The sequence below is a fragment of the Astatotilapia calliptera genome, chromosome 14 (assembly GCF_964374335.1).
Source record: "Astatotilapia calliptera chromosome 14, fAstCal68.1, whole genome shotgun sequence".
Taxonomy (NCBI): Eukaryota; Metazoa; Chordata; class Actinopteri; order Cichliformes; family Cichlidae; genus Astatotilapia; species Astatotilapia calliptera.
In genome coordinates this window covers 27,484,868-27,512,830 of record NC_137435.1, presented here as the reverse complement: position 1 = coordinate 27,512,830, position 27,963 = coordinate 27,484,868, and the positions used below count along the sequence as shown (strand labels likewise).

General features: G+C 42.4%; 1 protein-coding gene across 12 annotated transcripts in view; it reads right to left on the bottom strand.

Annotated features, from left to right (window-relative positions):
- mecom (MDS1 and EVI1 complex locus) overlaps positions 1-27,963 on the bottom strand; it is a 124,918-nt gene that overhangs the window by 64,362 nt on the left and 32,593 nt on the right. For all 12 annotated transcript variants that reach the window (XM_026191471.2, XM_026191476.2, XM_026191472.2 and 9 more), the window contains exon 2: positions 20,493-20,839. In XM_026191471.2, coding sequence (XP_026047256.1) covers positions 20,493-20,839 — 347 coding nt within the window. The remainder of the gene's footprint in view (positions 1-20,492; positions 20,840-27,963) is intronic.

Here is a 27,963-nt window from a genome sequence, read left to right as displayed (position 1 = left end):
TCCCGAGAATCCCCTGGCAACTGGGAAACAAAAACTATTACTAAATATTACTAAAACCTCAGAAATGACTCTCATGAAACCCACATGGTAGAATAAAATCAAAACATCATGCTTTGCAAAATGTGTCTACTATATGGTTCCGCTTGCTAGACCATGCTCCGGCTGCTGTACTACAGACGGTCCACAAGAAGGCCTTCAGGAAGAGGCCACAGTGAGTGCACATGGGTGTTGAGTCAGGCCAAAAGCTTCTGATTGGCATTATCCTAACAAGCTGCAATTACAGCCCTGAAATTCACTCTTACTGCAGTGGCTTTAACGAGCAAGCCATCACGCAGCCCACAATTATCATCACCAGAACTATTAAACACGATGGCTACAGCCTTGTTAAATGCTCTCATATGCAAAGGCCTCACATTTTTCTTAGGACACTAGGTGACATGTGGACATAAACAACCAGAGATGAGGGGCAGACAGTTGATTGCAACAAACCGAATGAGGCGTCATAGAGAAACAGCACACATACGCCACTGTGTGTTATTATACAACTGCTAGTTCCCCACCCCTAGTTTTCTCTGCTTCTGTTTTACTTTTCTTTCTTCCTCTGTTTTTCAATGGCTTCCTCTATATGCTGCTCGACTGTGAACGACCTCCCGTGAGTGACCACAGTTAACTTAGCGGCTTCCTAAAGCTAAACAGCTTAGCTGCTGCGGCACTGCTCCAGAAAGAGGCTGCTCCCTGGTGGGCATATCCTAGCTGGGGGCTTACTCAATTTGGATTTGCTGTTGTTTATGTGATCTCAGACTATGAGAGGAACAAGTAGGGTGGAGAAGCAGAGGGAGGCATACAGAAAATAGTTTTTTTGAGGTAGTTGAACTTAACAGACCTAGAACAAAAAAGAAAAAAGAAAGAAACAAAAATTGCAAGGGTTATAATATGTGTGCCTATAATTATCTGGAATGACTTTTCAAGAATGCATAGTTTTTCACAGTTTTGCATAAATCACAATTTAGTTTCGTTTCTAAGAGGATGGAAAAATAAGTTGAAATATGGGAAAGGTGCGACCTTTGCCATTACTGGGAAACAAGCAGTGAAAGAGTTCTCTTCACTCACTTGGACACCAAGCAAAAGAGAAAAAAAAGGGAGTTGTAAATGAAGAGTGTAAGAGAGTTCTCTATGACAACATGCAACACAACATAGAGTAATTTGTTCTGTTACTGGCAGGAGCTCATGTGAGAGTGTCAAATGATTTTGGACTGAATCTGTAAGCTAAACAGCGTCAGAAACATCAACATATACGGGCAAAATGCAAATATGAGCATCTGGCCTTGAAATGCAAGAAGAAAGAGAGTCACTGGAGGAGGTGGGTTGTGTTTGGGGTTAGCCTCTCCTCACAGTTAGGGCAGTGTGCCTGTCGGGTCATGCCTGGATTTGGTTGGGCAGTTGGAGTGTGTACTTGGCAAAGCACAGAAAGAGTGGCGCAGATCAGAGATGCAATGATGCTCCTAGGGGATGTGGTAGAGGTTTGGCTGAGCCAGGGACAAGCGGGCCCAAACTAAGGCCAAACTGAGGCCAGAGGGAAGGACCGGGGCTGAGAGCCAACTCTGAGAGCGAAGCCTCTGTGCGGGACACCGGCTCTGCAGGGCAACAGCTCTCAGCTCTTGGTTGCCAACTTCTATCAGCAATCTACTTAGACCTCCTTTACAGCAATTTGATTTAGTAAAGAAGTTTATATAGCTTGTACTACTTCAAGTAGCTTGTACTTAATGTGAATAGGTGAGCTATTCTGTACGCAGTAGTATAAAAGCAGGCCTTGACAATTTTATTAAAACAAAAATTGAAAATCAATTTGAACGAGCGTATTTGCTCTGAGCCAAATATTGGGCCTTTTCCAACAGGTCTTTCTATTTACTCAGTCTTATGGCTGTTACCTGCTTTTATCTGCCAATCAGTGCTCTACTCCAAAGGAGCTGTGAAGTACAGTACGTCTCTAATCGAGGCAGGTGAATTAGAGAGCAATTCAAACACAAACACACCACAAATGTGCCCGCACACTGAGTGTGAGATGGCTGCGTGCCCTTGTATATGATGTGAGTGAGCGCTTGTGTACGAGTGTATGCTTGGCTGCCCCGTGTGTGTTTCTTGGTTACTGTGTATTTTGTCAGGGCTGTGATTAATGACTCACCATCATGATAACACTGGAGGGTGAGACACATTCATTCACACAAAAGGCCCTCCCTGGGTCCTCTCTCTTTGCCACCTCATCTGCTGAGAGGGCTGGCAACTGGTGTTCACGCCAGCCCTTTGTGTCCGTTAACCTCCGCATTCACTCACCCTCCCACTTCTCGCTTTCTCGAAATTTTCTACTTGTTACTTCTTTTTCCACAAACCGAATATTGTTTTTATTCAACCCCTTTTAAATAATGCTGCAGTATAAACACCTGTTTAAAGAAGGTAACAACCTCTTCAGTCAGTAAGTGAATGTCCTTTATCTTTATCTATAGCGAGATCTCCAAGGTGTGTGTGTGTGCATCAGTGTGTGTCCGTGTTTGCATTTCTTCCTTTTGCAAACACCCAGAAAGGCACATGCCTTTCTTTAATTTATACTCCATTTTTTTCCACACTTATACACTCTCTCACACACACACACACACACACACACGCATGAATAGACGGTGGGTGGACTTTCTGATTAATGGCAGTCATTTGTCAGGCAGAGGTGGATAAAACAGTGAATATTATCTTTGTGCTAAGGGCCAGAGCACATCACTCTCTCCCTCTTCTGTCTTTCATAAGTGGTTGAACACAGCGGCACGCAGGGACACGCAGACGTCACGGCAGCCAGCAGATCTATTCTCATTACTTCTCTATTAGGACATCAGCTTCCACTGATCAGGTGCTACATCTTTATACTGACATCAGAAAGTGAGAGAGAGAGGTGGATGACGAGAAAAGAGAAGAAGAGAATGAGAATGACAGAGGAGCGAAATAAAAGGCAGAAAAAAGGGGGACTCTTAAGTATGGAGGGAAACTTGACATTTCTGAATTTGATTAATACTGGTCTAAATTATCCTATTTAGGGAGCTCTACTGCAGCACTCCCTTGGTAAATGGCATTTATCTGCCCTTAGACTGTCCTTCAGTAAAGAGATTAACAAATTAGCTTTGGAAAATGTTCAAGAGAACATGACCTTCTGAATCAGACACAGCCATGAGTTTTCTTGGTAGTTTTTTAAAATCTAATTTATAAACCAACAAACATTCTGTCAGGAAAATTATGAGCAAAAAAAACAACAAAAAAAAAAAAGTATGATAAGTAGCTTTCATTCAGATGATAAGATAAAATTCTCGCTAAGAACAAACAATTAAAATGCTGTCTAACTTGCACACTACTAAGTTTTTAGTTGAAAACCGCATACCTATACACCCAAATGCATCACTAATCTGCTGACAGGCAATTGTTGTGCCTTTGTGAGACATATATGATAGAAATCACACATTTCAAACATTTTTCATTTCTGTGACAGCTTTATCAAAATCCTTTGTGTTTGAGATGACGATGATGCACTCGGTGCACTTTTTATCTGCCAGCACAACACTGAGTAACTGTTGGCCCTATCAGTGAGAGAAAGCACAGAAGAATCTGGGAACAAATATTTAATGTTGCTTATCGCAAAGTGCATCAGCAATAAATGCCTCAAGGTGACAGAGTTTGGCTTATTATTCAATCTGAGAAATAATAGGGTGAAGTGATTATAGCATGTTCAGAGTGGGAGGCAGGGATTTATGTGCATATGCATATCACCTGTGCAACAATATATTTTTCTAATGGTGATAAGTTAAGGAGAAAATGTTTCCATGAGGCAGCTATTAACCAAATATGAAGTGAAGCTATATTGTCCATACACATGGGGTACTGCACAAATATAGACACAGTCATTTCTTAGTAAGGTGACCTCGTAAGGTTAATGGAAAAAACTACACAGTCAGTAAGGATAAGTCAACAAACTTTAAACTTGCTTCACTCGCTAACTGACCGCTACACTCTGTGTCCTCCACTGATGTGAAAAGACACAGGTATGATTTCTTGCTTCTATTTAGGCTGCGACAAAAGGAAAGTTGAATAAAATGCCACTCGAGTCTGCCTCCCATTCTCCAGACCTCTCAGTATCTCCCAACTATGCAACCAATAAATAGCACAGCATGCTTAGTTATTTCCTCGTTGGGGCAGACAGAGAATAAGAGGTGGGGCTGAATGCCACTGCCGATATATGCACCTGACTGCTGTAAATCACCATCGCAGCGGTCCCATCTTCGCGCTGGAGATTTAATGAACTACCGCGGGCTTTTTATACCTCTTAAGGCTCGCTGAGTGACCACTTTGTACTTGTTCAGAAGAGAGGGGACACTGCTTCTGCCCACTAAATCTTCCCTGTGCCACAGAGGATAAAATCTCCCTTTATTCATGGGCTATTTACCAGATCCAGATTTATTACGGAGGGGGTACTCTAACAAAAGGGTGGGTGAGAGACAAACCCCTGACTTCCCTCTTCTCTCTCTATCCCTGGGCACTGAGATAGAGACCTGGGAGCCCAGCATCTCACCCACATTGGGCTTGTTTCATTGTGAGCGAGTTTCCTGTTTTTTAAAGGGTAAAAGTTTCTGAATGCACTGCTCAGGATAGTAGAAACGAGTACCTGAAAACACCCGTGCCTTTTATCACGGGGTATTCGTAGTGTATGCTTGCTCTACGTATGCCTCAGCTGGCCTCTTTGTGACCCATTGCTATTGTTGCCATGGCTACAGTCCTCCCTTGTTGTATTTGCTGGCTGAGGGGTCATGGGTGAAAGGTCAAAATGATACACGACAAGCGCTTAACAAAACCTTTGAACGTCTTCACCAAAAACTCACTCAAAGAGACTTTTTTGTAAGTGGCACAAACGCACATAAAAGCTGGAGTTATAAATATACATATTGCTACAAGGGGACTGTCACCTCAGTGACCTTGACCGCACATCTTTCTGCACTATATTTCTCTGGCTAATACCAACAGCCCACCTGTCTGCCTCCCTTCTGCAGGCTACCGGCTGCCTGCCACTACTTGTATTCCGCAGTTCATGGACTTTGCTGACCCAGCTTTGACCCTGATGCATTGTGTCTCCTTATTCCTCTTGAATAGACCCTGTTCTCTCCTCCCCTAGAAAGGAGGTTACGAACTTCTACTGCAGTTTCTTTGTGCTACTGTTGTTCGACTCTGGGCATTTAGAGTCCTGACTCCTGACACTCTACCTGGATAGTAAACACGCTTCACAATCTGTGATATTTTACATGATACTTGTTATTCTTAATTTTCTTCTTCACTCCAGGAGAATAAAACTGAACCGAAGACCAACCTGAAACTCAGGCCCAAGATGCAAAAAGACAACTGTGAATAATGCTAACACAATAATCAGCGTATTCCTCCCTCTCTGCTCTATAAAGAACAACCACACAACTTTAATGTTTCTAAGAAAAACAAGTTCTAACGGCGCTCAGCAGACTTTTGCAGGCTTCTCTGCTGCTTTCTCATTAGCAGCATGAAAGAAGCCTGGCGGAAACTCCAGTGGCGCACGGACACAGCTGTGAGCTTTTGAGTTTGAGCAAAAAGTTTTTCTCAATAATATTTCATAAAAAAAGGCGAGCAGATTAATTACTGAATTTGATCTCGCTGGAGAAACTCTCTGAGAATTCAGAGTTAGCAGAGATAAGGGGGACATCAAACAGCCACATGTGTTTGCTTATTTTTAAAAAGCTGGAACTTGTTATCAGGGCTGGGCAGGACTTTAGACTCCACACATCTTGTTGTTGTGGAGCCTTTCTAGTCTTGAGTGTGATGACGAGATGGGGGTGGCGGCGGTTAATGGCAGTAGTTGCTTGTGTGTGTATGATGGGGCTCGAACCCTGCTGCTAATCACCCCGCCTCCACCCTGCGCAGCCAGAGACCGATGCCTGGATGGGTGCCAGAAGTTCTGAACTAATATTCACAATAATGTTTCTGCTCCGAGGGGCCAGCGACAGAAAACACTGTGGAGTCGTGCCAGCTTTTTCTCCCCTCCTGTTCTCCTCTTTCCACTGCCCCACACCTCCCTCACCACCGGGAGTTTCTCTTTCTGTAGTTTTTCCACCTTCTTTTTCTCCTTTAATTTAAACATTTTAAAAGCTATGGCATACTGAAATATGTTTGCATATGCGCTGCGTGTGAACTATTTAAAGCCTAAGCGTGCTTAATGTTTACTATAATAAGCTGCAGTTGCCGGAATGACGGTATAATGATTACAGACTGAAACGTCACTCATCATTAAGACACTGTGCTTTTAATAGAGAGAGATTGCATTCTAACATTTAAGCTTAAACATTTGTATTTGTTGTTGTGTAAATGGTACATTGGATAAATTTTTTTTTATTGAAGTTGAATGGAATAATGATATTTTATTACGTTGAAAGTAATAAACCGGCTGATGTATTAAATTATCCTGGCATCCATAGAACTCTTTTGACTTGAAGCTATTCAAACATCACCGTTATGACATGTGTGATATGTGACCAGTACCTACGCTTGAACCTCAAAGTTTTTCTTCAAGATGTCTTCCTCCTATTTCCTCTTCCACTACAGCTCTCATGGCCTCGACTTCTCACAGTTTCTAAATTTTGATCTAATACAACAGAGTCTCGTGTACTTGTCTGACCTGTGAAGTGATCCCTGAATGGTAATTCTGTCCCAGACTCATATTGAATATAGCCTTTGGCTCACTTCACAGCACACCAGTGGAAATGTAGTGTTTTATTGCACTCTCTACATATGTATGTTGATGTGTATACGGCGCAGGGAGAAGGAGATGTACTGGATCTCCTCTGAGCTATCTCCACTCACCGGTCTTTATAGACCCTATTCACACCGGTGGCATTTATCACAGCTGTGTGCGTGTGTCTGCATGCATGTGGCATGTTTCTGTGTGCGGCTGTGATTGTTTGTGTCTCCGTGCCTCTTTATGTGTGGGAATATGGTTGTGTGAGGGTGTCCGTTTGTCAGAGGCATCCACCATTGCGTCTCCCTCAACCACCCCGCTGATTGCTCCATTGATGGTAGAATGCATCATACCCCCCCTACATCCCAAAAACTGATGATGCTGTCGCCCCAAAATCCCTTTTGTAGCCTTACCATCAAGAATCATCATAAATAACCATGACATCATCCCATTCTTATCTATAGGACGTCCCATGCTGATCGATAGCATGGCTCCTGGAGTGTAAATAGCTTCTAATGCCCCATCTTCCCCTTCAAATAGGTCTACATTATTTATGATGGCTGTTAGGTTACCAGTCCAGGACACAATTTATTTCATCCAACCCCTGCTCCTATTATACCAATGCTTTTGAGTCTTGATGGAAGATTTGAGCAGAGGGTTGGAGATTGAGGGGGAGCATTCACGGCACAGAGAAAAAAAAAAATCATGCCTCTGTTCCCGGAAAAGCGCCCACATACACATATTCATACTTAAACTCCTAGTCCACTCATCAATGGGAGCCCATGAGAGGAAGAGGAAGGAGAAAAAAATTAAGGAGGAGCGAAAGTGGACCTGAGTGCTGCCTGGTCCCACCCCGTGGTAACGATGGGACATCCGTTACTCAGATGACAGTGAGAGTGGCAGGCCTATTTGTGCGGCCGCTAGCACGCAGTGACGGATTGGACAGACACAGCAGTTGGAGGCTGCATGGAAGTGACAGGCTGCATTTCCATTTGGGTGAAAAATCTGGTTAACGTGGCTAACATGGCTGGCTGGGTGAGGAGAAACAGGGCCGCATGAGCTGGTTGGGGCCCATGTGGTCAGTGCATCTATGCTTATTGATTGGTCAGTGTACTTTTCAGTCTACCCCTTTGTCCTGGTTCCTCTCACCCCTGAACATAACAGACAGACTGCCTGTCTGTACTGTAGAAAAAGAATCAGACACAAATGAAAATAAGGTAAAGAGTAAAATAGATATAAAAAGTGATTCAGAAAAATTCTGAAAGCGGTGTCCCATCTAAACTTTTTGACACTTTAACAACATATAAAAGAGTTTTTAAAAAAACATCCCTCACATAGCTGTTAATGTGTAAGGACTGTGAACGGCTTGAACTCCTTGTGTTTGGAGAGCCTTGCCAGGTTCATGCTGTTGGATTGGCAGATGGTTACGGGAAGCACATATATCAACATAGACTTCTCATAGACTCTAGAATAACACGCCTTTTCATAATCATCATTTAATACAAGGTTACACACGAAGCAGGCAGCCTCTTTGTGAAACTTTTCATGGCTGAAGATTTGGGGTTTGGGGCTTCTTTCATCAGGGATGGAAAGACTGACTTTTTGCTGAGATGGACAGCTCACTAGTCAGAAGAGAGGGGCGGCGAGGTGTTATTCTGCAAGCAAAACCTGGGGGTTTGTGTGCGAGAGCAGTCTGAGGAATGTTCATCCTCACGCCTCATTGATGTTCTCATTGCTGGGTGCAGATCGAGCAATGGAGATGGAACCCTAGATTTACGGGACATGCCAGAAGCTTCACATCCTTGGGCCCCCTGGGGCCAATCCCCTGTCTTGATCTGGCCTGCAAGGAAAACAGCCGTCCCTCACAGCCTGACAGTGAGGTGGAGCCATCCAAACACACATGCAGGACTGAGACTGGTGGAAATAAGGAATGTAAAACAGTGAGGGAGGCGTGAAGGGAGGCCACGAAGCCCGCTGCAGCTCTGGGAGGGCAGTTCTTTATTTTAACAGAGATGAAACTGGAAGGCTGGGTTCATGGGGAAACCGAAAGCTGATTACTTTATCTCTGTGAAGTCATTTCAGTGGGTAGTTTCTATGGCGATGCATGTAAACAAACAGTAGCTGATCTGATTTGGACCTGAACAGGTGTTCACATTCAGTTAACAGTGGTTTAGTCATTGCCTTATTAATGTGCTTAATGAGAGAGAAAGTACAAGAAATGGAAACTCTTTTCCCTAATTCTTTCTCAGCATCGCTCATAAACATCAGAGTCCTTAAAGAGAGGAGAGGTTTTTTGCTTCCTAAAGTCCACAAAGGCCTTTTTGTCCCCTGCAGGAACTGGTAGCTGTTCAGGAAGTAGAATCTGGTGCCAGCAGGATGATTTATGGCTCAGTGTCCTGGGTGGCAGTTGGACCTGATCCCACTGTCACTCAGGCTGGGGAGAAGCACTGCATGGCCCAATGAGAGGGTGCCCAGAACTCTAAAGCTTCACAATGCATGTCATAAAGTAGCTTGGAGGGAAGGGAAGCAACCATAAAACGGCCTAAGGAAAGAGAACAATTGGAGGAGGGAATGTGGATGATCCAAACTCTGCTCTAAGACACTCTACCAGGATCTGTTTTTTTGCATCCTCTCCTCCTCTCCTCTCCCACTTTGGGCTGATGACAGAGCGTAATTCAGCTGAGAAATAGATTTTGCAAGACTTTTTTTCATCTGTGCAAAAGACGCTAACTCGTTAGGACTTCACAGGACTTGCCAGAGCAGGAGACAACAATTAGTTTGTTGGAGATGTCAGAAATGGCCACTGAGTTTTGCGGGAAGAAATCCTTTGTGACGGATTGGTGCTGACACTGCAGGCAGATGAGGAGGGAGCGACAGACTCCCAAAGCGCTGTGTGAAGTGGAGGAACCTTTGGGCTGCATTAACCCTTATCTGTGAGCTCCCATGAACAAAGTTCCTTCACAGACTACCTGCTGTAGCCTGGAAAATCCTATTACAGACTGCAGGGGGACACTTGGGAACACTCCACCGGGAAATCTGTCTCCCTCAGCACGTACCAGAGACAGGACATCGAGTTCCCTCTCCACCTCCTCAGCTCATTTTGTCTCTCTTTCATTCATTTTGGCTGATTTTCTCTTTCTCTTGTACCCTTCACTCCCTTTTATCTGTCTTTGGTTCTCTTCTGCCTCATTTATCACTCTTCTGTTTACCCTGTCTAGTTTTTGCCCATGCTATCTTCTTCCAGACTGCCCCTCAGTTGTTATGCATAGGTTTCCTCCTAGTCACTCTGGGACTGCCTTTTCTAAAAGCACTATCTGCTAACCGCTATCTTTGGGTGACAAAGCTGCATTCATCTGCTGACAAAGGGTGACAGCTATGAGGGGACATTAATTGCCTGCTCCATGCTCCATACTTAAAACAAAAACAAAAACATGTATATATATAAACTCACGAGCTGTATTCATTTTACATCCTCAAAACAACCCCAAAACACTTATATACATAACAACAGGTATAATAAAGATTCTTGCTGTTACTTTAAATGCAGCCCTTATATATCATTGGCCAATAATTCCTTCCTTCCTTCAATTTTCCCAAAGGCATTTAAAGTTACAAATGAATCCGATCATTCATTGCTTAATGAGCAGGTGCAGTAAATTCTTCACCCCGTTTAAAAGAAGCGATCAACCCTTTTTTTGTTTTTAAAGGAATGCATGTTTATCCTGAATATAATTAAACATCCCATACTGTAATTACATAATGACAATAACTAATGGACTAAATCATTAATAAGCAACCTGAAAGCAATTTGAAAACAATTATTGGCCAGGATGTGGTCCTTTGTTATTACCAAGGTAATTAACCCCATTAAATACAAGCGCCAGAGTAATTTAAAATGTGACCTTCAAACAGTGTACAAACTATTTCATACACTGTTTGTTAATTGGCACTCTGTATCAGCAGGCCAAAGAACTGCTTAGATTAGAAAGAGATGCAGACATGAGTGGCTGGTCGAAGGTGTGTGGGCAGAAGTGCAGCACTGAGTAAACTAGACAATATGACAATTAAAATATTTATATTTAAAAGCCCAGCGTTCTCTGCATATATTTAACATATATCAAGGGACGAGTGGGATTTCCTGTGTTTGGGATGGTGAACAAGCTTTTTAGCTAGATGAGCTAGAGCAAAATTCACTAGTTTTTTTCCCCAACATAACATTTACAGTAAACAATCACAAATCTCAAAAATTAACTTATGTTTATATATAAGTTACTAAGGTTGAAAGTTTTTTTTGCTGAAAATATAGTGAAATATGGTGGACTGGAGATATAAAGGAACAATACATATGGACCTACAGTGGTAAAGTGAACATTTTTTTCAGGTAAATGTAAAACCAAACATTTACATTAATTGTGAAATGAGCAGGAAATAACTAACATTGATTTATTCTGTACACTTGTACTAGCAGTAATACTTCTATCAATACTAGTTATACTAAAAGGGTGTTTTTTTTAATCACAGTTCTATTGACCAGTGCGGCACGTGTGACATAATTCTCTATATTTATTCATGCAGTCAGAGTAGATGAGACATCTTAATTGATCCTATCATTTTAATAACTCGCGTTACCAAGCAGTATATACAACACCCTGGAACAACCTGGTGTGGTCCTCTTTTCTGCCAATCATTTGCTCCTGCGTGATTTTTGGCTTTTTTTCTTTTTTCATTCACTCCGGGACGACATCTGAGGGGAACAGACAAGGCCAGCTCACAAATATTGACTTTCCAATAACACAAGAGTGCACAGCAGCCTATCATATGGCTCAAATTAAAGCATTATGACATAATAGAGCAAAGTCGGGGTTAAGACCTCATTACTGCCACCCTGGGCCTCTACTTTCGCTCCCTCTAGAACTGGCTGCTCACAGTTCTGGTTTGAGACGTGCTCTATTGTAATTGGAGTACGAATATAGAGTAATTGGGGAAAGGTGGAGCACATTACTGTGCTAAATTTGGTCTGGTCTGAAGATTTTACCATGTTTAGCCAAATAATAGGTACTCAAACCACACCAGCCACACAATACATATAGAAATGTGCACGATTCATAAGGAATACATGGACGCATATATGTATGTGGAGATTATGATTCTGTGTAGGTGATAATAGCTGTGAGAGTATGAGGGAGAGTCCTGCAGAGGCTAAGAGGGCAGAAAGCCTTGGGTTGTGCCTGTTTGCACAGCTCTGACCACAGACACTGAGAAAGTGGTTTTGTAGAGCAGTATTAGCTCTTGATTATTTGCGTTAACCGGTACTTAGATTTACTGCCTGGGTAATGCGATCTGACTGGTAGTTAAGCACTAGCAGCAACACAGGGCAGGAAAGCCAGGACAAAGTTGCTATTCCATCTCTATTTCCTCAGACTGGACCAATAAAAAACCTGCAAACTCTGCCCCCGAGTCCCCGTCTACCCCCTCACTATAACCCACCCCATTGGGAAGACATTTGGAAACAATCAGTGGTGTGTTTTAAGGGAAGGTGCTTCCCCTATCAATCCCCCTAGATAAGGTATCTATGGGCCTAGCTCCATGGCTCCGCACACGGAATTCATCACCTCGGCTTCCTGTATGCTGTTTAGCGGTCCCCTCATTTTCACTCCTATCTGTGCAGAGTGCAGAGGGCACATTTTGTGGGTCTGTGTTTGGGTGTTAAACCTGTGGCATTTATTTCACTGGGTTTGGTGAACTGTGAAAATGGATGAACTATTCAAACATGCAGTGCTGCTGTGTAAACGAATAATGGCATTTTGTAGTATTGTTGTTTTGCATAAGGATCTGTGCAGATGATGAGATGCGTTTGATTTGATTGCTCCTTACACGGGTGGAGTCATTGTTCATTCTTTTAATTGTTTTTTCTATATTTACTTCAGAACTTTCTCCACATTTACTACCAACAGAATTGTAAATTAACAAGAGGATGTTAGCTCAAGCGTTCTCTAATTGCCGTCCAGCTTCATGGATCTAATGAATTAGCTCAAGCTGGTAAACTTTTCTCATTTCTGCTTTTACTTCGACCTGTAAATGATCTAATAGCTGTTACAGCTTTTAAGGCTCACTTTGAGGATTCCCTCTTCTATCAGAAGTATTAACAGTGCTATAGATGCTATAGCCGAGTATAGATGATCTAAATGTGTGTTACAAGGCAGCAGCGTTTATATCTCCCCCGTGAGTTAATATACCTGCATATAAATTCCATTATATCTGTGGCTGTCTAGACATGTGTCACTGCGTTATTGAGCTTGCTCTGCATGCGTTCCAGAGCCTCCTTTGTTAAGAACAGAGCATTTTATGTGTGTTTTCTGACTCCCACCATGCACTATCAGCTCCTCAAACATTTGCTTGCAGATGTGTCAGGTATAATAGGGAGAGAAACATGCCCCCTGCCTTGAGCTTTTGAAATACGTGGACTCCTCCGTCCTCATCCCTGCTTTTTCTGACCTCCTTCTTCAATCAAACAGGTTTTTCCATTCACTTCAGATCTAATAAGGCTGGTGACCTTTGCCCTGCTTGGATGGATCCCTGGTGAGAGCCTCCTTCACCTGGTATTGTGCTGCTGGCTACACCTTCCAACTGGCATAGCCCCCACTCACGCCTGCCTTTGTCCTTCTGCAATTCACTCTGACTTTGTTCAGTTAGTTAACCTAGCTTCCTCTCCCTGCTGGGAACTCAGACGGAGGAAAGGCAGGAGGCGGGGGAACCAAGAGGAGAAGGTGGAGAAGGGGGGATAAGAAATCTGTATAGTTTTTATGTTCTTTAACAAGAGAACAGTAGCCTCTGGAGAAAGTGGGGGATTTGGCTGACCCAGCACTCCTCTCGGTAAATACCCTCACACGTAATGTCTTATATTCGGTCTGTATGAATGTGTCTCGTCTCCTCTCGCTCCTCTCACATGAGATTAGAACATCAGTTACCCGCCACCTCTCGAACACCCAGATCAACTGACACACACTGGCCTCGACCAGCACCAACAAGCAACAGATTAACCCAAAGAAATGGATTATCAGTCAGCTGAGAGGCAGGGAGATGGACCCCCAGCTTGCTTTGTCTTTGGGGGTTTTGAACGGGCATCACTGCCGTCCAAGACAATCAAGATCCAGTTACACAGGACAAAAAGCCCATCTCCCTCACAGACACCAGGAGAGACAAGGGCAAGATGCTGACACACACGGGTGAATGCACTTCTGGGGTTGTTTTGACTCATGGGAGTCTACACACACAGCAACATTTGAACATCTCAGATGTTTTTGTTGCCTAGCAGGTTAAAACACATAGTTTTTACTTAGCTGAAATATAACAATACAATTACTTACTTCAGTTAGTTTTCTAACTGAAGTAAGTAAATTGTTACAAAGTTATGCTTTTTTTTCCTGACATCTATGAATTCCTGTTATTTAAATATAGTAGACAGACAGGTTGGGATAGCAGAACAAAACTGTGATTGATCACATTGACATATATGATGCATTTGAGCTCATAAAGAATGCAATTTATATTGTTTGCACACTGTTTAAAAGGCTGCTTTGCTCTTGTGCAGCATTTCTCTTGAACATGTATGTACTGCAATGTCACCAGAGAAGACGAATGGTGAAGTCGGAGAATTCTTCAAAGGTTAAACTGCTTTTACCTTCAGATATTAAATGGGTCAGGGTATCTTGACATTATCATTGCTGGTAGTGCTGGCCAAGGCAAGGCTGAAGTGTTTGATTAGATAAGGAGAAAATGATTTACAGAGTTAAACTGCAGGTGACAGCTATAATTTCGATTTGAAGTGCAAGATTTGTTTTCCTGCATAAAAGCATCGTAACATATTCAGAACCTTGTATACAGCAGCGACACTTTCTGCATTGTCACTAATCATTTGTGTGATATGTAAAGGGTGAGTGGTGGAATCTTCCAACATGAGTGTCATTCCAATGGCAATGTTTTTTGTTTTATTATAGTTTAATTATGGGAGTTGAAAAATAAACCTGGGAGTGACTGGGGCTCAGATATCAGGAAAATTTAACTAGTAGTAACACACACACAGATCTCAGTTATATCCCTGTAATTGCCACTAATATGTGATTAAATTGCATATTTCCTCTGCAGCACAGCCATAACAAGGTGTCTTGTTCAGAACATCCTGTCTATTGGGTGACACATTTGGTGGTTGTACTTGCCTACCTCAGTGATAGTGTTCCTGTGTTATTGCACACAGTGTCCCAGCGGTCAGTTGGTGCTTTTGTTGGTGCGCTTCTCGTAGGTTCCCACAACGATGTCAGCGCTGCCTTGTGTTCGCACGGCACAATGCATTGACAACCGCTGTTCACGTTGCCTTTGTAGATGCAAGACTTTTTCACTTTGAATTTCTGAAAACTACGCCCGCGCGTGTGTGTAAATGTGTGAAAATGTGAAGATGTGTGCCCATTGAGGGAGCGCGTGAGTGACAGAGAGGTTCATCCCTAGTGCTGGCCTTTCTAAGCGCTGCTGTGGGCAGGGCCATCTATGCTGACAGTAGATGGGATGTGGCAGGGGCTGGGGGATTAAGAGGCTTTTAGCCAGGACTGAGAGTGGCTCTTTCTCCTCGTGACAGAGAGAGGTGACAGGCCATCAGCGCACAGAGGACAGGCGGACAGCCAGCCAGAGACATCTGCATTCATTCAGGACAGCAGCTTATCCGTGCACAAAAAACACGCCCTCTTGAAACGCCCTCCATCTACACTCTCACACTCTGTCTCACGCATGCATACATAAAAACATACACTGACACACATGCAGCATGCAGACACACAAATGCTTCATTTCCTAGTTTATAGTAAATTTATAAAATGCTAAAGTAGCAAAACACTTCAGATTGATTTTTTTTTATTTATTTATTTTTGCTGTTAAGTAAATATGACCCGACACCTCCCTTATATGATCAATGTGACTGCTTAAGGTTATTTAGGATGAAGTTTTATCAACAAATCGAACCTGAATTTTAAGATTTATTATTGTGTTGCAGTTAATCACAAGCACACCGTTTTGAATTGACACTAAGTGAAAAGATGAACCTCCTCCTGGTCAGGCATCTGCCACTCCTCCTCCTTCCATCCTCCCATCCTCTCATGACTGGGAGGTTGAGAAGACAGGCAGAGCCTGGAAAGGCCCTGCCCAGCCATTTAATCCTCTACTCCCATTCACCATCACTGCTAATCTCCTACACCACCTCCCCACCACCACCACTGCCACCAACAGTATCGCCTCCACCTCCACCTCCACTTCTCCCTCAAGAGGTGCACAAAGACCCTAAGCGCCCCTGTCCCGCCCCACCCGCCATCCCACCCCTTCTCGTATCCCTAACCTGCTCCGCCCAGTGCTCCTCCAGCAGGAGGCACCCAGTTTTCTAAGCCCAGGAACCATAATCCTGTGGGGCTCCAAGTTTGGGTGAGCCCAAAGGCTCATTGAGTGCCGGATAACTCTCTCCGGGACTTTAGCTGTCTGTCTTATTGTTGCTGCTGCTGAGAAGAGGACAGACACAAATGGAGTTTGAATTTCAATGCTAACGACTCAGAGAAAGAGACAGCAGAATATGGACTGGTGGGCATCCAGGCGTTAAGAGTATTTTCAAGGAGGCCATGGGGAAACACATGCAAATACTGTGGGCAAGTGCAGGCCATAACATCCTTATTCTAAGAAAGGCTGAATGCAATACGGTTATTTTTGTTTGTTTTACAAGATCCCAATTATATTCAAAGCTGAAGATATTTAACACTATTTGGATTTATTTGAAATTTGTTCTTGTTGTCATGAAATTTAGTTCACTAAAGTTGAATATGAATCTTAAGTCATAAAGCGGCATTTATGTTTCTGTTTTTGTTAAAAAGGAATAAATCTTACACCATCGGTATGTAAAACATTTACACCCACATTTCTTTCAGATTTAATGCATCTTTCATCGCACCATAATATTAACTTCAATATTTCAGTGAAATCTGTGACAATCTGTGCTCTCCTCCTCTACTGGATCACCCCAGGGTTGCTGCCTCTCTCCCCTTCTGTTCATTCTGTACACAAATGAGTGTCGCAGCAGTTTCACGAACAGACACATCCTGAAGTTTGCTGACGACACAGTGATCGTCAGTCTTCTAGTGGGGGATGAGTCAGGCCATGGACAGGTTGTAGATGATTTTGTGAATTGGTGTGATGAGTCCTTCCTTTCACTTAATGTGTCAAAAACTAAAGACATGATTATTGATTTTAGGAAGTCGTCTTATAGGTCATCACCTACTATCATTAAAACTGCAGATATTGGGATAGTTGAGAGTTATAAATATCTAGGTGTGGTACTTGACCATAAACTGTGTTTTGAATCTCATGCTGATGCCACTACTAAAAAAGTTCAACAAAGACTGTTCTTTTTAAGGAAAATTAGATCTTTTAATGTCTCATCTGAGATGTTGTCCTTGTTTTATAGAAGTTTTATCGAATCTGTGATGTCTTTTTGTATTGCTGCCTGGTTTGGTAACCTGACGATGAAGAATAAGAATCGGTTGGGACTTCTGGTAAAAACTGCTAGCAAAATTTCAGGACGTTGGCAAGATGGACTTTTGGCCATTTACAATAGAAATGTGTTTAGAAAGGCTCATTCTATTATTAATTGTGTGAACCATCCACTTCACAGTGAGTTTGAGTTGTTGCCTTCCGGCCGCCGTTTTAGAGTACCTCCGAGGAGGACTAAAAGACTCCAGGTCTCTTTTATCCCTACTGCGTCTTGTCTCCTTAATGGCAAATAATTGTCCTTGAACTTTCTATCATTATTATTGTTATTATTATTTTATAGTATTGTTCTGTTTATTTTTATCCTGCTGCTAAACTAATTTCCCCTTGTGGGACAATAAAGAAATTGAATTGAATTTGAATTAAAAAATGCATTTCAAAATATTTTAGTATTTGATATTCTCCCCCTTTGCCGTTGAGCGGGATTGTGACGTGAAAAATGACAGCTCGGTCTCCTTGGTAGTTTTGGAAATTTCTGAGGTGCGTTTTGGATCATTAAACTGCTGCTGTATGATGATGGTTTGTCTCATGGAACAAACTTTGGATTACTGATCCTTCTGGACTTTCTCAAGGCTCTGAATGTCTGCTTCAAATGATGGGAATCAGAAATCTGAGCTTTAATAAGAAGTCGTTGCCACATATTTGCTTAAATTTAATTGACAACCTATACATACTACTACTCCAACTTAAATATTTTTGCTTATTTTAGGCATTAGATTGAATAACACATAAATTCTTAAAGGTTTTTGTTGCTTTCAGTGTTTTGAGAATTCAATTCTGACATATCTTTAAAGTTGTTTCAGGACCCCAATTTCTCTATCTTTCTTCCTCTAGTGCTCTAACTTTTCTTTGTGATAAGGCAGAGCTCTTCCTCACATTCTGAACTAGTGTCTGATTGAAGGATTTCAGACTGACACAGGTATCATTAGATCTATACAATCCTCAGCACAAACACAATTCGCTCATAAAAAACAACACAACTAACTAATACAATTGCCTAAGCATGCACACAAACACAAATACATTCACACTGTGCACACAACTGCTAGCACGGTCAGCACTTTGGTTCTGCATGCGACAGCGTAGGTGAGCTTGACAGATCCCTCGCCACTGCTTCTCTGCCTTTTATTTACAGAAGCTATCTTTCCCATAAGTCACCATTCCTGTATTCATAAAGCATCATGGTTGTCATAACTCATTCTTCCCCTTTATGAATAAAGCTCCCAAATTTATGGTGATGGCGCTGAGAAGTGGTGGCCTCCCTGGTGACAAACTTTCCCCAGTCTGTCACCACTGGCCTGAGCTGCTTCAGAGCCCTAGATCAAAAGCTCCAGATGGGAGCGCCACTTTATCGCTCCCCGGTCGGTGACATCACCTTGCTGCGCTGTGCGGGATTGATGATGAAAGCAAACATATCTATCTTAGCTCACATTTACCAAATCAATTTTATTTTTACAGACCCTCCGCAGGGTTATTGGCATATTGACGGGTTGCAGGCAAAAGGAAGGCGGAGGGAGTGGGGTGAGCGATGGCCGAGGGATAGTAAACGGGTGGGCATGGGAGAAGAGGGGGAGGGTCAGGAGGGCTTAATGGTGTTTACCATATTTAATGCAGAGGGATGTCATCACTGAATATCCATTCTGAATAATGTGGCATTTCATCATAAATTCTTTACAACTTATTTACTTAATGGAAAGAGTTATGGCTTGCTGTCAGGGCGGTAATTAAACATTGTGATACAGTGCTGCCTCGCCAGGATCCCATCTTTCCCCTCAACTCCCCCATCCGCCTGCCCCAAGACACACACATATGCACACTCACATCCAAGCTCCTCAGCTTCTTAAATACATATTATTATTCAAGCTCCCCATAAATTACCACAGGATTAAAATTCATGAAACCTTTTTTCTTTATTTCCTTCCCTGGGAAAAAGAATAACCCAGAGCTTGTTCAACCAGCTGTAAATCTCTTTGGGAGAGACAGGGACTTCATATTATGATTTTATATCATGAAAATTGGCTTAAATAAAGACTATTTCATCACTTCAATTTAACGCAAATTTATATTTGCATCCCGCTCTGCAGTTGATAAAGAGGTAGAAGTTGCTTCCTGGAGAAATTCAGCTTAAAAAGAAATAATAAAATAGCTAAGGAGCAGAAATTTATTTTGGTTTTCTCCAAACCAAAAACCACTAAGTTTGAACTGATGGGCTGGATTAATGCTGTATGATGCAAACCAACTGAGGACGAGTCCAAATCCCAAACTATTTATATGAGCTGAATGTTAATATTTTACCAACATGCTCTCAGTCAGCTATAAAGTGCAGCACGGAAACGTTCTCTGTAGTTAGACTCTACAAAGAGGAAAAATGCTGTATTGAATCATCGTTTTCTTTATATACCTTGACTTCTCACTTCAGTGAGCTGCATGGTCGGCTTTTCTTAATGAGCCTGGCTCTGCGCTACAAATCCCTGAGTTTCAAAGACTAAATCCTCACGTTCAAATGAGAGAGGATCTATTTTGGGAGTCTGAATGAAGCCAATACTCCCCCGCGCCTCTCCGTCCTGCTCCATAAAACTGAACTAGCCTGACACTGACAGAGACCACATCTAACCTTTGACCTTGTGCCGTGACCCTGCATTCGATTTTTTTGTGTCTCCTGACCAATATGTGATTTGCCAGTGGTCGCACTGGGTCCCTAACCGGGATGAAGAAGGGATTTATGGCTTTTCATTTTAATTGAGTTAAGAGCACGAGCTCAACTCACTTTCTTTCAGTCGCGCTGACCTAACATTACATCATTGGGCAACAAACGGCAGCAACAACTTTGTGGTCACTGTGCTAAATGTGAACATGACGACATGGAAGGAAATAAAAAGTGGACTGATGTGAACGCTACACAGTGTACAGGGGAAGGAAATTCCGTCTCGTCAAAAAGTGTGATACTACTGCTGTAGAAAAAACATAGTGAAATGCAGTTATGTCACATAAATGCACATAAACGCTTCTTGTTTTAATCTGGACACCCTGGTTGCCTAAAGGATCTTTGATGCCACCTATAAACATCTCTCTTCCCAGCTTTATTCCCTGTCACTAGATAACATAATGAAATACAGGAGTTTGTATATGTTCCTACCTCCCAGCCTTGAGTAGGATCTTGGAGACAAGGCCTGTGCTCTCCTTCATATGGTCCAAATCGCTCCCCAACGTTCACCTTCCTGCGGCTCCAGATGCCCAGCCCTCCAGATGGGACGGTTGACTCTCGCAATTCAAAGTCAAAGGGAATGCTCAGATCTTCTTGTGGGAAAAAGATGCTTTGGTGTTGGAATGACAGATGGTCCTGTGGAGAGGACTCATCGTCAGAGAGTGAAGGTGATCCCGGGTCTTCTGGCAGGGCCGAAGAAGGTGTAGGATCCCCATCAGAGCCGCATACGTCGTCTAAGATGTCGGATGGATAAAGAGGTATCTTATCATCTCCGTCACCTGCAAGAGACAAGAAGTCTTGATGTGAGGGTCATGTCCAATGACATAAAGTGGCAACGGGTTATTGTTCCCATCTCTTTAACTTACTTCAGAGATGAAGGACAACATATGAAAACTTGATTAGTTCAAATAAACAGTAGGAGACAGAAGGGCCTCCGGGTCTGGAAACAGCAAATGTATCATGCAAGGGGACCTTCATTCTGTTGCAGTGGAAATTAGTAGTAAAAAACAGGAGATCCTGAAGTGAGCCCACTTCTTGTTTATAATTTGTACTCGCCTGGCATGTTCCTGCCTTAGGAATTAAGCAAGGCAAATTTAATTTTTAAAATAAAACCTATTAGGTCAAAAACAGGTTTTTGGGCCCTACGGCAAAGGGTTGACCCAGCATTGTGCTATTCTGGCTGTTTTATAATTCTTTTTCCTGAACTCTTTCTTCAATGTGCAGTGAAAACAGAGGGAACAGAGAGACACACACTAAGGTTTATTGTGAGTGGAGTGAAACAGGATATTGAAGCACGACCCCTCAACCCACACTGGGCTTCTTTAGAATGGCACACGTGGCTGTTGAGCCTAATAGTGAAATAAAGATTGAATTATTCCCAGTGTTGAAACAATCTGTGATGGTATAAACTTGCAATGCTGTGAAGTCTTTGAAACAGAGGTAGATTGAAAGAAGCACATTAATTTGAAAAACAGTTGCATTTAAAATACAAAGTCATATGTACAGGTAGGACGTTTTAAATACAACATCATATATGAGATGTCGCCCAGCAAGCAAAGACACAGCAAGGCAGTAATTGAGCCAGCGAACGCAACGGGCTGCTAGCCAGGTGTTGCAGGGTGGGACAGAAAGACACTAAAAGCCGGAAATGATCCACAGGAAACTGCTGTTCTGTGGTGGGCTGTGCCTAACACACACTGACAGGTCACAGGGAGAAGGAGCTCTGCTAATGAGGCTCAACAACCCATCCCTGGGATGAGGAACATTCCTGAAGGGCTTCCTGTGTGACACTGTACCTCAGCGCTGTCAGCCACGGAACCTTTGATCCACCCAGATACACACACGCACTTCTTGTTCACTGGCCTTGAATTAAACATGTGTCTGATTGAATAAATGGGGCATTGTGATTGGCCACAGGCGGTCATGAACTAACCTGAGAAATTAACTTAAGACTTGAACAAAACCAATGCACTTCAATATTTGTATGCTTCCAACTTAGCACTGCTACATTACTCGACACACAAGATAAGCCAAGACCAGCGAGCTACACATTTGTAAATATATGCAGACTCCATTTTTCTCAAGGTCAGAACACAAGTTGTGGTGAAGAGGAATGTAAAACTGTAAAGTACTGCATAAGTAGTACATAAGATGTTTTCCTCTGTCAGTAAGAATCATAATTCCTGTCAAACTGTGTGTTTGCTGTGGCAAAGAAAAAAAAATCTATGCATGAACATAGTTTGCTGAATCAGCTCTCTGTTATATTATTATTTTCTGTGTAATCCAGCATGTGCACCTGTGCGTGCATGTTTTGTCAAGGCGTACTTACAACTAAAGCAGTTCTGATAGTCATTCCCTGCAGCAATACCTGATCACAGTGTCTACACGGTGTACAACTATTGTGTTTGACATACACACTGTGTGGGCCCAGGGAATTTAAAGGAGACGTCTTTCAAAGACTCGACTGGACTGGGCCGGGCATGAAACCCAATGTGGCTCTGGGAGTAAGGGTAATGATTTTCAGCACAGAGACTGTGTAACATGGTTAGAGGCCTGGATGTGAAGTTTGCCACATGGTAGAGGGACAAGAGCTTTTAAAGGTAACTGTATCCCACCATTGCTGTTTCTCCTCTGACATTTTCCCTCTCACGCTGGTCTCCAAGTTTATATTTGATTCAGGCCAGGAATTCCTCTGGTCCACTGGACTCCACAAGAGCATTTCGGCTCATAAACATATATGTTTCTGTAAAGTAAACGATTGCTGAAAACAAATATGCTATGTGCAGAGTTTTGAAAATTGTGGTCTCGTGTGTAGATGACTGATAATTTAGTCTTAGGGCTTTGCTTAGGTGTGTGGACAGCAGTGACACTGCAGTTGGATGATCAGATCAGTGTGTGTGTGTGTGTGCGAGTGCATGCATTTTTAATGCTCTGCCTACATGCAGCAAACAGTCGTGTTTGTTTGTTCAGTAATGGACATTACTTCACCATTGCAAGCTGACGCCCTTCATCAAAGTGGGAGCTCCGAAAGAATTTTGGATTGAGAAGGGGAACTCCATCTCAGAGCATGCTCATGACTTCAACTGCATTAATAACACAGATTGCACATCAAGATAGTACCAGCAAGCACGGGAGGGGGGGGGAGGGGGGAGGGGGTGCACTCCTGAGAAACTTTGATGTTTATGTATCCAAAAGACAAAAAGCAAAACAGTGAGGGAAACAAAATTATCTCCTCATCAGAATCAGCCATTAGCACAGGAAAGCACATATTGGCTTATTGAATAAACACAGATATGCACACACATACTTATACATCATGTATTCAAATGGTTGAGCTTGATGCCAAATTCATTAATTTTTATTAAGAGGGAAAACATTCGTTCCCGGTCCTGCTATCTGCATGGGTGGAATGATTTTCACCTCTGCCACAATGTGTTGGGCGAACTCATACATCACATGATTACCCCAAGCAGCGAGCACGGCCGCCATCATCAGGCAGTGAATTAAAGATGATAGAAAGAGCTATTAATCACTGTGACAAAGCCCCTAATGGAGGTGTGACCCAGCCAGTGCTGACGGGACGCCAAGAGGACGCACCCACGGGACAAATGGATACATATGTTTACAGAGAGAATAACCTACCTGTGGACATACTCGACCCCTCCTCTCTGAGTGTTTTTTTTTTTTTTTTGGTTCTTTGATCCGCTGTCTTTCCTGCTGTTGTGTGTCTTTTTTTCCAGTTCTATTCTTTGTCTGTATTTTATTTAATTATTTGGCTGCGTCTTGTTGTTAGCAGGTGAGGAAGAGCTGGAGAAGTCAAAAATATTAAGACTTAAAAAAAATATATAATCTGTCAGCTAAAGCATGAGTTTTATTATTTGTAGACAGTGGGTGAAGTTAGGAAAAGAGTTTTTCCACTGTATGTCTGTTCATAGTATACAATGAGATGAAAACATCATTCATCTACTGAGCCTGAGGACAATTCAGAGTACAAATCATTTACCAGAGAAAGAGCTCGAAGACTTGATTGATGGGGGTCTTAGATCATGAAATATGGAAATTAACTTCTCACCTAATGTGGAGCGGCCCTCGTGCTTATCTGTAGACATCATTTTTCTCATGTGATAACAGACAGCCAGGCATGAGGCGATGTATGGGGTCTTACCCTTGTACTACAGGTCAAACATTATCACATATGATCTCCTCCATTTGTCATCATCCACATTTAAAAACTGCACACTTCATCACATCCCTGCTTTCGCTTTATATCCAAGCACCACGGAAATCAGTTTGCTCTGCTGTTCCAAGAACTTAGAAAGAATATCTGTGCAGTAAAAATGAGCACTGAAAACACAAATACTCAAAATATGTGGCAGCGACTGAAGGGCCATAGCATGATTGCTGTTGTTTCTGCTTTTGTCCTGAAAAACAAGATACCCCAAGAGACTGTGACTGAATTCAAAACACATAAAAATAATTATCTTTCATTTGGTTAATTTTAACGCTCTCACAGCTACTGCCAATCAGAAAATGACTGCTGTAGATTTGCTAAGTACTGTTAATTACAGTGCATCACTGTGCGGCTATATTCCCTCAGCAGGGTGCATAGGAGAGCGTTTGGAGCCCCATGGCCTCGGGAGAGGCAATAAGCTTCCTAATTAACTCTGTCTTTGTGCTTAATGGAGGCCTTAACACCGCTTTTAGGGAGTCTTTTGGTCCGTGGGTCCATTGGGGTGACTGTGGAACTGACTGATACGAAGCACAAACATTCAAATCTGTAGGTAGCTCGACAACAACAGTTTTAGGCAATTGTCCACAGTTTATCTGTCAACATTTGGTTCTCAGACCACCAAGAATTTCCACATTTAAAACAAGATATGGTTTGTTAGACAGAATGTGGTAAAAATCTAAACAAATCATATAAAAATATGTGAATGTAAAATTTTGTTCTAATGGCTTTATGTGTTTGTATTTCTCTTATGCTTTTCATGCTTACTCCCAGAGAGACCAGAAAATACATCAAAGATGGTTTTGTGTAAGTAATGCTCTGTTACTGTATGTTTAAATAAATACCATTTATATAGCTGCCTTCACTCCATATTATTACAAATTGGTATTTGTATTATGCAAAATGTTTAAGCTGGCACACACGCACACACACACACACACATGCACACATACACACATAAACACACACTAACGGGAACAGAGCTCTTAACACAGTGTTAATTAATGAGAGCATTGTCCATGTTTTTTCCCCCTTGTCTTAGTCAATGACTCCTCATTCCAAATGGAAAACACTCCATTAAGGGCTGTGGGCGAAGTTACCAATTAACACCGTGGAACAAACTGAAACTTTGAGCTGGTCCCCTGTGCGCGCGCACACATATACACATACACACACACACAGACACCTAATTAATTAGCATTAGTTGTGATTAATAATGAGCGTCCTTTAATGGTAAATCTGCAGCTCCGATGGCAGGCTGACACAACAAAGGAGTCTGTGTACGCGCCAGGATTTATCTGCCGAGCTGCTCGGGGATTTTAACATGTTTCTCACAGGCTTGACAAATGGCCTATTAATTATCTAATGTTGTCTGACAACAACCGCTTGATAAAGATGTATGTTTAGACAGGGAGAGGAGGGGAAGAAACAGCAGAGGGAAAGAGAGAAGCCTGTGCGAGGAATCGAGAGAGGGGGAGAAAATGTGTGTTTGCATAAAAGAAAAAAAAATGTTGAGATTGAGGGGAGGCTTGTGTCGTTTCATGCAGTTGTGAGCTACTGACTGACACGCATGCATATACAAAGTCCTTTTCTTTATGAATTTGCTGTAAAAAAAATTCACTCTGCTTGGAACATCAACGTGGATGATTAACAAATCACATTTATTATTAATGAAACGCTAATGAATGAAATCTTGATGAACACAGAGATGGATGTGCTGCACACACACACACACACACACACACACACACACACACACACACACACACACACACACACACACACACACACACACACACACACACACACACACACTTTACATCCTAAAACCACAATCAATATCATCAACAAGGAAGTCTCTGCATCAGCCCAGCCACTTCATACCATTAAGTCGCTAACAACATGGAGCATATGGGCATCTCTCCTGCTCACTCCTCCCTCCATCTCTATCGCGCATCCCGATTCAATCCGGGCCCTGACTCCAATTTCACAAGTTTATCTTCCGCCTGTATGTTGACAGGTGTTCCTAAGTGGGATGCCAGTTGCCAAATGATTTTTATGATTGTTTTAGCCTAGCATTTGGCCTAATGAGATAGGATCCCAGTCGGACGCTAACTCAAGCCTGTCAAATGTAAAGCAAACAGAATAACAGCCCAGTACTCACATTGTTTCCACAAGCCATACATCAGCTGGTGCACAGAGAGAGGGCCCTCTGCATTATACAATGACCCTGGGATAGAGGAGATGAGAAGAACGAGCAGGAGTAAATGTAAAGAGAAGGGGAAAGCTATAAGGTGAAAAGGGATTATGGTGGGGAATAGTGGATAGCATACTTCACGCTAAGACTGTGGCCATACAAAGTTTATGGAATCTGCCTGATCCATCGTAAAGCCACAGACAGAAGTAAAGAAGTAATCAACAACAACTCATGAGCATGCCTGTGTTGAGACGCGGATCTTAATTTCCTAATGAGTGCCTGCTGATTGCTTGCTTGAGTTAGAAGTAGAAGTGCAAATAAACAAGATTTTAAAAAGTGCCTGCCTCTGAAGTGACATGTGTAAAGAACATGTTGACAAAGGTCATTAATCCCCTAAACTCCTACGTGTTTTCCTCTGAAATTACCCCCAGCTCAGCGCCCTGCAGCATGTCACACACCCTAAGCTTTTGATTTGTTTGCTCTGGTCACCTGCGCCATTCCTTTCATCTATCTTCCTGCTTCTGTGTCCTCATCCTTCTATCTTCCTTTTAGACAGCAGCATCAGCAATCTTCCACTAAGCTATAGAAAAATGAAAGCAAACCTATAAAATCTAGAAAAAAAAATGTGTGGAAGAGTTACGTTCACCAAAGCTAAAAAAATATGTTTGACCTAAAAAATTGCCCATTTTTAACAATAACAACGATTCCAGTTCAAACCTGCATAGATGAGCATTCTCTTTCTACCTCCTCTCTCTCTCTCTCTCTCTTTCTCTTTCATGTCATGGCTAACTGCCATTGGGCCCTAATATAATTATGGCTCACAGTTGTGCACATTTGAGAAATTGATTCCTTTGATGAAATGTGAGTGAGGCCAGTCTGCGAGAGATGTATATCCAGAGTGGTTGCTGCCAGCCACCCCAGCCTTGCGGAAGGCCCCCTGGGTACAAAACCACCAGCTCAACCAGGCCCAGCCTGGCCCGGTCTGGCCTGGTCGTTAAAAGAAATGATAGCATATGTGCTTTGTTTGAGTTTGATGTCTTCGTAATGCATTACACAATTAGATTGATTTGACAATTTCCATTATACTTGATAAAATATTTATGTAGGCCTGAGGATGGTAGTTCTTATCAAAGGGGGCTGATCTGCAGTCCAGATGGGAGCCCTGGTCTGCAGTAAGAAGGCCATTAGTCAGTTAAAGCTGGGCACATTTGTGGGCAAATACAGCCTGTACCTACTCAAAATCTGCAATGTTAAAGAAGGTAGTTTGTAACTCATGAAGATACGTAAAATATCTAAGTGTCAGATATCAATAATTAGATGCAAATAAATGAGATCAGTGAGTATCAGTTAATCAGTAATGTTGTCCTCGAATTTCTGCCTTCCGTACAAACACTGATTGCTTTAGAAAAGAGAAGCTCAGCGGTGAAAAAAACAAACAAAAAAATCCAACAAAGACATTTTTGGTTACTCGCATTTCC